The 12,500-nt window shown below is 49.8% G+C and overlaps 1 protein-coding gene across 1 annotated transcript in view; it reads left to right on the top strand.

Moving 5' to 3' along the window:
- The window catches only part of LOC118376120 (chondrolectin-like), a 35,690-nt gene that overhangs the window by 12,026 nt on the left and 11,164 nt on the right, over positions 1–12,500 (top strand). The window contains exons 2-7 of the mRNA XM_052497505.1: positions 8,863–9,038; positions 9,279–9,469; positions 9,921–10,078; positions 11,744–11,794; positions 11,910–11,996; positions 12,124–12,220. Of these exons, the coding sequence (XP_052353465.1) occupies positions 8,863–9,038; positions 9,279–9,469; positions 9,921–10,078; positions 11,744–11,794; positions 11,910–11,996; positions 12,124–12,220 (760 nt within the window). The remainder of the gene's footprint in view (positions 1–8,862; positions 9,039–9,278; positions 9,470–9,920; positions 10,079–11,743; positions 11,795–11,909; positions 11,997–12,123; positions 12,221–12,500) is intronic.

Raw genomic sequence — 12,500 nt, 5'->3', positions numbered from 1 at the left:
CTCGTGTCACACCTCCCTGGTGCTCTGCTCGTGTCACACCTCCCTGGTGCTCTGCTCGTGTCACACCTCCCTGGTGCTCTGCTCGTGTCACGCCTCCCTGGTGCTCTGCTCGTGTCACGCCTCCCTGGTGCTCTGCTCGTGTCACACCTCCCTGGTGCTCTGCTCGTGTCACGCCTCCCTGGTGCTCTGCTCGTGTCACACCTCCCTGGTGCTCTGCTCGTGTCACACCTCCCTGGTGCACTGCTCGTGTCACACCTCCCTGGTGCTCTCCTCGTGTCACACCTCCCTGGTGCTCTGCTCGTGTCACACCTCCCTGGTGCTCTGCTCGTGTCACACCTCCCTGGTGCTCTGCTCGTGTCACACCTCCCTGGTGCTCTGCTCGTGTCACACCTCCCTGGTGCTCTGCTCGTGTCACGCCTCCCTGGTGCTCTGCTCGTGTCACACCTCCCTGGTGCTCTGCTCGTGTCACACCTCCCTGGTGCACTGCTCGTGTCACACCTCCCTGGTGCTCTCCTCGTGTCACACCTCCCTGGTGCTCTGCTCGTGTCACACCTCCCTGGTGCTCTGCTCGTGTCACACCTCCCTGGTGCTCTGCTCGTGTCACACCTCCCTGGTGCTCTGCTCGTGTCACACCTCCCTGGTGCTCTGCTCGTGTCACACCTCCCTGGTGCTCTGCTCGTGTCACACCTCCCTGGTGCTCTGCTCGTGTCTCGCCTCCCTGGTGCTCTGCTCGTGTCACACCTCCCTGGTGCTCTGCTCGTGTCACACCTCCCTGGTGCTCTGCTCGTGTCACACCTCCCTGGTGCTCTGCTCGTGTCACGCCTCCCTGGTGCTCTGCTCGTGTCACGCCTCCCTGGTGCTCTGCTCGTGTCACGCCTCCCTGGTGCTCTGCTCGTGTCACACCTCCCTGGTGCTCTGCTCGTGTCACGCCTCCCTGGTGCTCTGCTCGTGTCACACCTCCCTGGTGCTCTGCTCGTGTCACACCTCCCTGGTGCACTGCTCGTGTCACACCTCCCTGGTGCTCTCCTCGTGTCACACCTCCCTGGTGCTCTGCTCGTGTCACACCTCCCTGGTGCTCTGCTCGTGTCACACCTCCCTGGTGCTCTGCTCGTGTCACACCTCCCTGGTGCTCTGCTCGTGTCACACCTCCCTGGTGCTCTGCTCGTGTCACACCTCCCTGGTGCTCTGCTCGTGTCTCGCCTCCCTGGTGCTCTGCTCGTGTCACACCTCCCTGGTGCTCTGCTCGTGTCACACCTCCCTGGTGCTCTGCTCGTGTCACACCTCCCTGGTGCTCTGCTCGTGTCACACCTCCCTGGTGCTTTGCTCGTGTCACGCCTCCCTGGTGCTCTGCTCGTGTCACGCCTCCCTGGTGCTCTGCTCGTGTCACACCTCCCTGGTGCTCTGCTTGTGTCACACCTCCCTGGTGCTCTGCTCGTGTCACGCCTCCCTGGTGCTCTGCTCGTGTCACGCCTCCCTGGTGCTCTGCTCGTGTCACGCCTCCCTGGTGCTCTGCTCGTGTCACGCCTCCCTGGTGCTCTGCTCGTGTCACGCCTCCCTGGTGCTCTGCTCGTGTCACGCCTCCCTGGTGCTCTGCTCGTGTCACGCCTCCCTGGTGCTCTGCTCGTGTCACGCCTCCCTGGTGCTCTGCTCGTGTCACACCTCCCTGGTGCTCTGCTCGTGTCACACCTCCCTGGTGCTCTGCTCGTGTCATGCCTCCCTGGTGCTCTGCTCGTGTCACGCCTCCCTGGTGCTCTGCTCGTGTCACGCCTCCCTGGTGCTCGAAGGCGCCAGGCTACCTGTCTTTACACACACCTGTCACCATAGTATGCACAGCAGCGCTCATTGGACTCACCTGGACTCCTTCACATGGGTGATTGCCCCTGTTCCTCAGTGGTGTTCCCACATTCATTGTTGTTATATGTCCCTGTCCAGACGCTGTTCCTGTTCTGTTTTGTGTCCGTCAGTTATTAAACCTTCACTCCCGGTACCTGCTTCTCGACTCCTGTGTCGATCCTTTCAGTTCGATCCTTTCAGTTCGCCTCAGGAAGAGTACTTTATGATATGCTCTAGACCAGGTATTCCTAAACTGGATACTGGGGGGTACGCCACACAAAAATGTGATTCACATAAAAAAAATACAAAATAACAGTCCAAGATGTGTTGTGTATCTGTACTGATGGCGCAAAAGCCATGACAGGGAGACATAGAGGAGTGGTAACGCGCGTGCCAGCAAGCACAACCTTCTCATTAACCTGTGGTGAGTTATTCACAATGTTTGATGAACAAATAAGGTTTTGTATGTAAGATGGATAAGTAAAGAGCAAAATGATTGATTATTATTATATTATTTGTGCCCTGGCTCTATAATATCACTTTGTCACTTCCCACGAGCCAGATCGTGAAAAGCGCACACTCATTCTTATGTTTAATAAATGTATCATTATAGTGTGTGCGTGTGTGGCAGGCTTATAATGATGTAATAAAACAACATTTCAGAGTGCGCTGCCCCTGGTGCTAGAAGGGGTACAGATAGAGGTTGAATGTAAAAAGTTTGGGAATCACTGCTGTAGACCACACTATTTACGAAGAGAGTTTTCATTTTTTGTTGCTGTCTATTTACCACAGCATACCGATGCTGGCACAAAGACCGCACTCAATGTGCTGTGTTAGGCCATAAGCAAACAAGAAAATACTCACCCAGACCCGGCGAACCTGGTGGCCGGGGACTTTAATGCAGGGAAACTTACATCCGTTTTACTTCATTTCTACCAGCTTGTCACATGTGCAACCAGAGGAAAACAACTCTAGACCACCTTTACTCCACACACAGAGACGCGTACAAAGCTCTCCCTCGTCCTCCATTTGGCAAATCTGACCATAATTCTATCCTCCTGATTCCTGCTTACAAGCCAAAACTAAAGCAGGAAGTACCTGTGACTCGCTCAATTCGGAAGTGGTCAGATGACGCAGATGCTAAGCTACAGCACTGTTTTGCTAGCACAGACTGGAATATGTTCTGGGATTCAGTGTAATAGACCACAGTCACTGTTTTCATCAATAAGTGCATTGATGATGTCATCCTCACAGTGACCGTACGTACATACCTCAACCAGAAGCCATGGATTACAGGCAACATCCGCACTGAGCTAAAGGGTAGAGCTGCCACTTTCAGGGAGGGGGACACCAATCCATACGGAAATCCTGTTATGCCCTCCGACGAACCATCAAACAGGCAAAGCGTAATACAGGACTAAGATTGAATCCTACTACACCAGCTTTGATGCTCGTCGGATGTGGCAGGGCTTGCAAACTATTACGGACTATAAAGGGAAGACCAGCCGCGAGCTGCCTAGTGACACGAGCCTTACAGATGAGCTAAATTCATTCTATGCTCTTCGAGGCTAGCAGCACTGAAGCATGCATGAGAGAACCAGCTGTTCCGGATGACTTTGTGATCACACTCTCCATTGCCAATGTGAGTAAGACTTTCAACAGGTCAACATTCACAATGCCGCAGGGCCAGTCAGATTACCGGAACGTGTATTCAGAGCATGCGCTGACCAACTGGCAAGAGTCTTCACCGACAGTTTCAATCTGTCCCTGACCGAGTCTGGAATAACTAAATGTTTCAAGCAGACCACCATAGTCCCAGTGCCCAAGAACGCCAAGGTAACCTGCCTAATTGACTACTGACTCTTAGCAATCACATCTGTAGACATGAAGTGCTTTGAAAGGCTGGTCATTGCTCACATCAACACCATCATCCCAAAACCTTTTAGACCCACTCCAAGTCACAACTGCCCCAACAGATCCACAGATGCCACAATCTCTACTGCACTCCTCAAAGGATTTCCCCAGGAGGGAGAGAGAAAGTGAGAGAGAGAGAGAGAGAGAGACAGAGAGAAAGTGAGAGAGAGAGAGAGAGAGAGAGAGAGAGAGAGAGAGAGAGAGAGAGAGAGAGAGAGAGAGAGAGAGAAAAGTGAGAGAGTGAGAGAAAGTTAGAGAGAGAGAGAGAGAGAGAGAGAGAGAGAGAGAGAGAGAGAGAGAGAGAGAGAGAGAGAGAAAGTGAGAGAGAGAGAGAGAAAGTGAAAGTGAGAGAGTGAGAGAAAGTGAGAGAGAGAGAGAGAGAGAAAGTGAGAGAGAGAGAGAGAGAGCGAGTGAGATAGAAAGTGAGAGAGAGAGAGAGAGAGAGAGAGAGAGAGAGAGGGAGAGCGAGAGAGAGAAAGTGAGAGAGAGAGTGAGAAAGTGAGAGAAAGTGAGAGAGAGAGAGAGAGAGAAAGTGAGAGAGAGAGAGAGAGAGCGAGTGAGATAGAAAGTGAGAGAGAGAGAGAGAGAGATAGAGAGAGAGAGAGGGAGAGCGAGAGAGAGAAAGTGAGAGAGAAAGTGAGAAAGTGAGAGAAAGTGAGAGAGAGAGAGAGAGAGCGAGTGAGATAGAAAGTGAGAGAGAGAGAGAGATAGAGACAGAGAGAGAGAGAGAGATCAACAATCAACAAAGACAGGAAGAACGAGAGAAAGGAGGTGAAAATGCTGACTGGTGCATTGGTTGTCTGTTCACCCCGGTAACTGGGTTCCTAAGTGATGATAGTGCAGATTAGATCTAGACCAGGCAGCCAATCAATTAAAGTACCTCCTGGCCACACTGCTACTGTTATCATTAGGCCTCTTAAACTGGCTGTGTATTAATCACTGGTATTATGTACTGATGAGTGTGCACACACACACACACCACACACACACACACACGCACACGCACACGCACGCACGCCACACACACACACACACGCCACGCACGCCATGCACGCAACACACACACACACACCACGCACGCCACGCACGCCACACACACACACACACACACACACACACACCACACACACACACACACACACACAAACTCCTGGTTTTTATGAGTCTGTCTAAAATCTGGGCCAGACCCACCACTTTTCACCCATTGACGTGGCGTGATAGAGGACAGTTTTATTGTGCTGGAGATTGGGATGCATGTGTGTGATTGTTTGTTTGTGTCTGTAAAACTGTCTAACTAAAGCTTTTGAACGTGTGTTCCTTTCAGTCGGTCACACGGTATAACATACTGTAGGGAGTCAACGACCAATCATATTCACCTGAAGTAAACTGGACGGAAAAAAAACACCCAGTGGGCTAATGAATGCAGAGCCCGCCCTCGGGAGCCCCGCCTTCCTGGTTATAATAGTGGGGTTCGCATCCATTTCCTCAATTCAGTACCGTTCTTCAGCTGAAGGAAAACTTGTCAGAAAATTGACAGACTTTTCAAACACATGACGGCTACGAGATTCGGCTCCGTCTAAGGTGTCTGTTAGTGGGGAGAGAGGACAAGATGTTGTGAGTTTTGGGTCTTGGAGTCAGTTTTTATGTCGCTATCTTCTCTCTACTCTTCTTGTGTAGCCAGAGCTTCCTTCCTTGAGTAAGATGGTGGTGGTAAGAGTCTGTTCAAAAAGACTGACCAGATGGATTTGAACCTCCGACCGTGCCGAAGGGCAGTGGATCCCAAACTGTGGGGCGCACCCCCCGTTGGTAGGGGGGCACGGGAGTCCAATGCTGGAAGTGGGGCCTGAGTGAACCAGTTTGGGAACCCCTGACCTTGGGCATGTTGTTTCACATTCAAAATTGAAGATACTCACAAATGCTGTCCTGTTTGCCTGGGGGTGGAAACACTCTCAGACTGCCTTGGCTCAGACCAGTTGGTTGGTCACCGGGCTGCGGTCAGACTCTCTTGCATGTTGACTTCTTAGGAGGCTTGGGGTTACTGAAGGTCCTCTATTAAACAAAATGAAATAAAAAACAAACATTTGGGAGAGAGGGGCAATGGCTTTCTGGCTGGGTTCTCTGCTTCCCTGAAGGTGTTCGGGAACCACATTCTGGAAAGGATGTCTCTGACTGGTTCTGGGAATTTTCTTGAAAGAAAGAGATGGAAGAGATGTCGGCAGCAGCTTCATGTCTCTGCCACGGATATCACGCTGAGCAGCATCATGGAACTCCTCTACAATGCAGGTAGCCTACCTGGGATGTCTACCATGAAACATCACTTGACTGTCTTTCAAAACCAGGCCACCTTGGAGAGGGTCTGCTGTTGATTCTGGGAGTTCCCTATTGGCCCTACTACTATTTCCCTACTACCCTGGTTCCCAGAGACTGTTATTTATTTTACCAGGTAAAATCGATGGAGTTCACATTCTCACCAACAACCTGGGGAATAGTTACAGGGGAGAGGAGGATGAATGAACCAATCGTAAACTGGGGATCATTAGGTGGCCATGATGGTCAGATTGGGAATTTAGCCAGGACACCGGGGTTAACACCCCTACTCTTACAATAAGTGCCATGGGATCTTTAGTGACCACAGAGTCAGGATACCCGTTTAACATCCCATCCTAAAGACAGCACCCTACACAGGGCAAAGTCTCCAATCACTGCCATGGGGCATTGACATGTTTTTTTTTGACCAGAGGAAAGAGTGCCTCCTACTGGCCCTCCAACACCACTTCCAGCAGCATCTGGTCTCCCATCCAGGGACCGACCAGGACCAACCCTGCCTGGCCTCAGAAGCAAGCCAGTGGTGGGATGCAGAGTGGTATACTGCTGTCATAAAGATTAGCCGCCTGTTAGGCAGGGACCTGCCAGTTTAGGGTCGGCAGGATCTATTGCACTTGGCTCCGAGGAGAGTTTGATGTGAAATCTGTGGGTTTGACCCCTGAAAGGCTGACATCACAGTGTGGCTCATAGTGTTCCTATGGCTGGGTCCATGAATGGATTTCTGGCGGTGTGCAGGTTACACATTTATCTGGGTTAGGCGTATTTATTGAGCTTTTGGGCTGCCGTGGTTTCTTTCGATGAGTTGGTGCACAAATATTCATGATCAAGTCACAGCAGATGCCCTGTTGTTTTGGACTTGTGGTTCCTTGGACTTGGACTTGCAGTTCCAGACTCCTTGGGTCTCTGTGTGAGCCTTTTTGTAACTGGTAGGATCTATGAACTTGGGACGGCATGGTCGATGTTAGGCAGCGTTTTGAGTTACAACAGTTCCCCTGTGAGATTGAGCCATGGGCTGCCTTGATGGTCGGCAGTGTGCAGAGTGCACATTTATCAGGGTTACCATGGTTCCCTGTGGGATTGAGCCTTGGGCTGCCATGTCAGCACGCGAGTAGACTGTTTACAGGTTCCCTGTGAGGACACCCTTTACAGGTTACTGCAGGTTCCCTGTGAGTACACCCTTTACAGGTTACTGCAGGTTCCCTGTGAGGACACCCTTTACAGATTACTACAGGTTCCCTGCGAGTACACCCTTTACAGGTTACTGCAGGTTCCCTGTGAGGACACCCTTTACAGGTTACTACAGGTTCCCTGCGAGTTTGAATCTCTGGCTGCTGTGGTTCGTAGACTCTGGTTGATGCTACACAGCGCATGTTTGTGCTTTACCAAGTCACGACAGGTGTTCTGTTGTTTTGGACTTGCGGGTTCTTTTTTCGAGTTCTGAAGTTTCAGGCTCACAAGGTGAGTATTGTTCTTGGAACCGTGGAGACTATGGGCTCGGGCTGCAGCGGCTGTGTGTCAGTGTGTTTCACCATGTTGCAGCAGGTTCCCTATATGTTGCTCTGACAGTTCAGGTAACTATTAGTGAAAGATGTGGCTTCTATAAGCCCATTTTGGAGCCGGTGGTTGTGTGTGTGCTTGGGCTGCCGCGGACCTCCTAGTTTGGTATCTTCTGAGGAAATGAATGCGAGCCCCGGTATTATAACCAGTATTCGGGACGTCTGAGGGCAAGCTCTGCATTCATTGACCCATTTGGGCATGTTCTTCACGTGTATATGAATAGCCGTTGACTACCCATGGTGTGTTATACCTCGTTCCCTCCTTCAGGGAACAGTAGTTATTTTCATAACTGTACGTTTGTGGGTGTGTCAGTAAGACTACGGTACTCTATGTGCTTCCTGGAAGTGTCAGTTCTGAGTTTAAATACATCCAGTAGATAGATGTGTGTTTGTGAGGTGTAACGAGGCTGTTCTGGAACGGGGCCTACAGTGTGATTGGCAGCCCTGCTATACTACTTCCTGTCAGCTGGAGGCACGTCCAGGTTATTGACCACTCTGGGTAAGTCAGACTGTAAATTCTACGGACTGAGAGGATGGGAATGCGATGACCACATCGTTTTGGCTGGAAGTCAAGAGTCATTAGTCGTGAGTGAGGGTCGATAGGTTGTGTGTGTTAGGGTGGTGTACGACTGATAAGCACGGTGGAGATGTTTGCATTAGATGAAAACAGTGACCACTTCATAAGATGAACAGAGATTCACTGAGGTGTCATTCTCCTGATGTATACTATTCACTGATATTAACTGATTTATGAGTTGATAGGTGGGTTGATTGATTTGTTAAATGTTTGATTGATAGGTGAGTTGGTTGATTTGTTGGCTGGTAGATGGATGTATTGACTGGAGGAGGGGCTGATCGGGGTGTAGATACAGTAGTCTGGTGAATTTACTGATCACTGATTGGTTGATGGATGGTTTGTCAGATAGATGTAAACAAACCCACAGCCAGGGCCACAGGAACAGTAGAGGGAGAAAAGGGATTTTGAAATGGTTGTGGAACCAGTGCTTGATGGCATTGGTTATTTTACTGGCTAATCTTGGCAACTTAGAACCAAAAATCTCACAGAAATGACTACATTTTATGTTACGTAGTCTGTCCGCGAGAGATTATTGCATAGAACTGCCACAGATAGATTTGACAGAATTGTCTATTCAATAATTTATCAATCCATGTGTAAAATCGTCTACTTTACAATCAATAGATAGATAGATGGATGATCTCCTTCTCGCCACAGGTCAGACGGTGTGTCAGGGAGGGGCGGAGCATCCATGCTACAAGATGGCCTACTTCCGGGACATGACCAGCCGCGTTGCATTCTGGGAGGCCAGAAAGGCATGTGAGATGGACGGCGGGTCCCTGCTGAGCATAGAGAATGCTGCCGAACAGAGACACATAGAGCACCTGCTACAAGTCAGTGTGTGTGTGTGTGTGTGTGTGTGTGTGTGTGTGTGTGTGTGTGTGTGTGTGTGTGTGTGTGTGTGTGTGTGTGTGTGTGTGTGTTTGACAGTACAAATGACTACAAAAACACCTCCGCAAAATACTTCAATCATGAATATTGTAATATATTTATTATATGTAGTTGCAGTATAATATACTGTACATACTATATATATATATATACAATAATTATATATATATGATTTGTTACAGGAGCTTCGGACCTCCTCAACAGCGGGGACAGAAACAGGGACTGGAGCAGGTACCGGTAACGGAGGAATAGCAGACGGTGATTTCTGGATCGGGCTGACAAGGACAGATGGAGAGAACACACAGGAACAAGATCACTTCGCCTCCTGTCCCGACCTCTACCGCTGGACTGATGGGAGTGTGTCACAGTTCAGGTGTGTGTGTGTGTGTGTGTGTGTGTGTGTGTGTGTGTGTGTGTGTGTGTGTGTGTGTGTGTGTGTGTGTGTGTGTGTGTGTGTGTGTGTGTGTGTGTCTAGTGGTTAGGATTCACCTCCGCGTTCTGGGTTCGATTCCTGGTCAGGAAACTACTACTTCATGGGCTCCTGAGTGGCTCAGCGGTCCAAGGCACTGCCTGTCAGTGCAAGAGGCATCATTACAGTCCCTGGTTCAATTCCAGGCTGTATCACATCTGGCTGTGATTGGGGGTCCCATAGGGTGGTGCACAACTGGGTAGGCTGTCATTGTAAATAAGAATTTATTCTTAACTGAATGGGCCTAGTTAAATAAAACAATGTGTGTGTGTGAAAGACTTTTCTGAGACTTTGACAAACCCTTATGTGGCAGTAGGCATGTGTGTGAAGGTCTTTATGTGTGTGTGTGTGTCAGGAAGTGGTATTTTGACGAGCCGTCGTGCGGAGGGGAGGCGTGTGTAGTGATGTACCACCAGCCCACAGCGCTCCACGGGCTGGGCGGAGCCTACATGTACCAGTGGAACGACGACAGGTGCAACATGAAGCACAACTTCATCTGCAAATACGAACCAGGTACGACTACACAGAATTACACAGGTACGACTACACAGCATCACACAGGTATGACTACACAGGTACGACTACACAGGTACGACTACACAGCATCACACAGGTATGACTACACAGGTACGACTACACAGGTACGACTACACAGCATCACACAGGTATGACTACACAGCATCACACAGGTATGACTACACAGCATCACACAGGTATGACTACACAGCATCACACAGGTATGACTACACAGCATCACACAGGTATGACTACACAGCATCACACAGGTACAACTACACAGGTACGACTACACAGCATCACACCGGTATGACTACACAGCATCACACAGGTACGACTACACAGGTACGACTACACAGCATCACACCGGTATGACTACACAGGTATGACTACACAGGTACGACTACACAGGTACGACTACACAGCATCACACAGGTATGACTACACAGCATCACACAGGTATGACTACACAGGTACGACTACACAGGTATGACTACACAGCATCACACAGGTATGACTACACAGCATCACACAGGTATGACTACACAGCATCACACAGGTATGACTACACAGCATCACACAGGTATGACTACACAGCATCACACAGGTACAACTACACAGGTACGACTACACAGCATCACACCGGTATGACTACACAGCATCACACAGGTACGACTACACAGGTACGACTACACAGCATCACACCGGTATGACTACACAGGTATGACTACACAGGTACGACTACACAGGTACGACTACACAGCATCACACAGGTATGACTACACAGCATCACACCGGTATGACTACACAGCATCACACAGGTACGACTACACAGGTACGACTACACAGCATCACACCGGTATGACTACACAGGTATGACTACACAGGTACGACTACACAGGTACGACTACACAGCATCACACAGGTATGACTACACAGCATCACACAGGTATGACTACACAGGTACGACTACACAGCATCACACAGGTATGACTACACAGCATCACACAGGTATGACTACACAGGTATGACTACACAGGTACGACTACACAGGTATGACTACACAGGTACGACTACACAGCATCACACAGGTATGACTACACAGCATCACACAGGTATGACTACACAGGTACGACTACACAGCATCACACAGATATGACTACACAGGTACGACTACACAGCATCACACCGGTATGACTACACAGGTATGACTACACAGGTACGACTACACAGGTATGACTACACAGCATCACACAGGTATGACTACACAGCATCACACAGGTATGACTACACAGCATCACACAGGTACGATTACACAGCATCACACCGGTATGACTACACAGGTACGACTACACAGGTACGACTACACAGCATCACACAGGTATGACTACACAGCATCACACAGGTATGACTACACAGGTACGACTACACAGCATCACACAGGTATGACTACACAACATCACACCGGTATGACTACACAGGTACGACTACACAGCATCACACAGGTATGCCAACGCCACGGCAGATGAGTTGTGTCTTGGGGAGTGTTCCTTATGTCTGCCTCTAAGAGCTGTTTCTGTTGTTGTGCTTTTACCTGCTACAACATTACACAAACAGAAATGCATATCCTGTTTTTTTTCCTGGATTCTGATCTTGATCCAGAGAGCCATCTGGTGAAGGAGCAGGGGGACAGGCCTGGAGCTCGTGACCCAGGTGAGGGAACACAGAATGGGGCATAGCCCAGCAACAGCAACCCCTCTCCTGGAGATCTGACTCGGTTTGCTGTAGGATATTCCTGTTTGATCTAGTGTCTGTCTGTCTGTTCCAGATGTGACGGTGGCACAGACAATAGAGGTCAAACAGGCTGGTCCCAGTGAGGAGGATGGCGCCTCACACGTAGTCATAGCCGGACCAGGTGAGACAAGTGGAGGTGAGACAGGTGTATGGCAGAACTCCAGAGGGTGAGACAGGTCTTGATGAGACAGGTAAATTGATGAAATAGCCTGTCTGTCTGAGGGGCCGTCTCTGCCCTCCTTCTACAGGGATGTTTCTGGTCTATGTAATCATCCCCACCATCCCTCTGCTGCTGCTCATCCTGGTGGCTTCTGGGACTTGCTGTTTCCAAATGTTCAGCAAGAGGTGAGACACGGCACACCACCGCAACCACAAAAACAACAACTCCCTACCTTAACGACACAGCTGAACACACCAAGTCCACCCAGTTGAATCAGTACTGCATTACCCATACACATCCAACTGATTGACCACTCTGTGATTCTCATACAGCTAAGGCTTTCACAATTACCATATAAACCATTTAACCATATAGTTATGGACGAAGACCGTCATAAATATATTTTTGGGAACGAACAGATGACTGAAGACATGATGGCCAGGCATTCGTGTGGTTGAGGCCGTT

Source organism: Oncorhynchus keta, chromosome 4 (assembly GCF_023373465.1).
Source record: "Oncorhynchus keta strain PuntledgeMale-10-30-2019 chromosome 4, Oket_V2, whole genome shotgun sequence".
NCBI lineage: Eukaryota > Metazoa > Chordata > Actinopteri > Salmoniformes > Salmonidae > Oncorhynchus > Oncorhynchus keta.
Note: the sequence above shows the minus strand (reverse complement) of the source record. Positions and strands in the feature narration are given on the sequence as shown.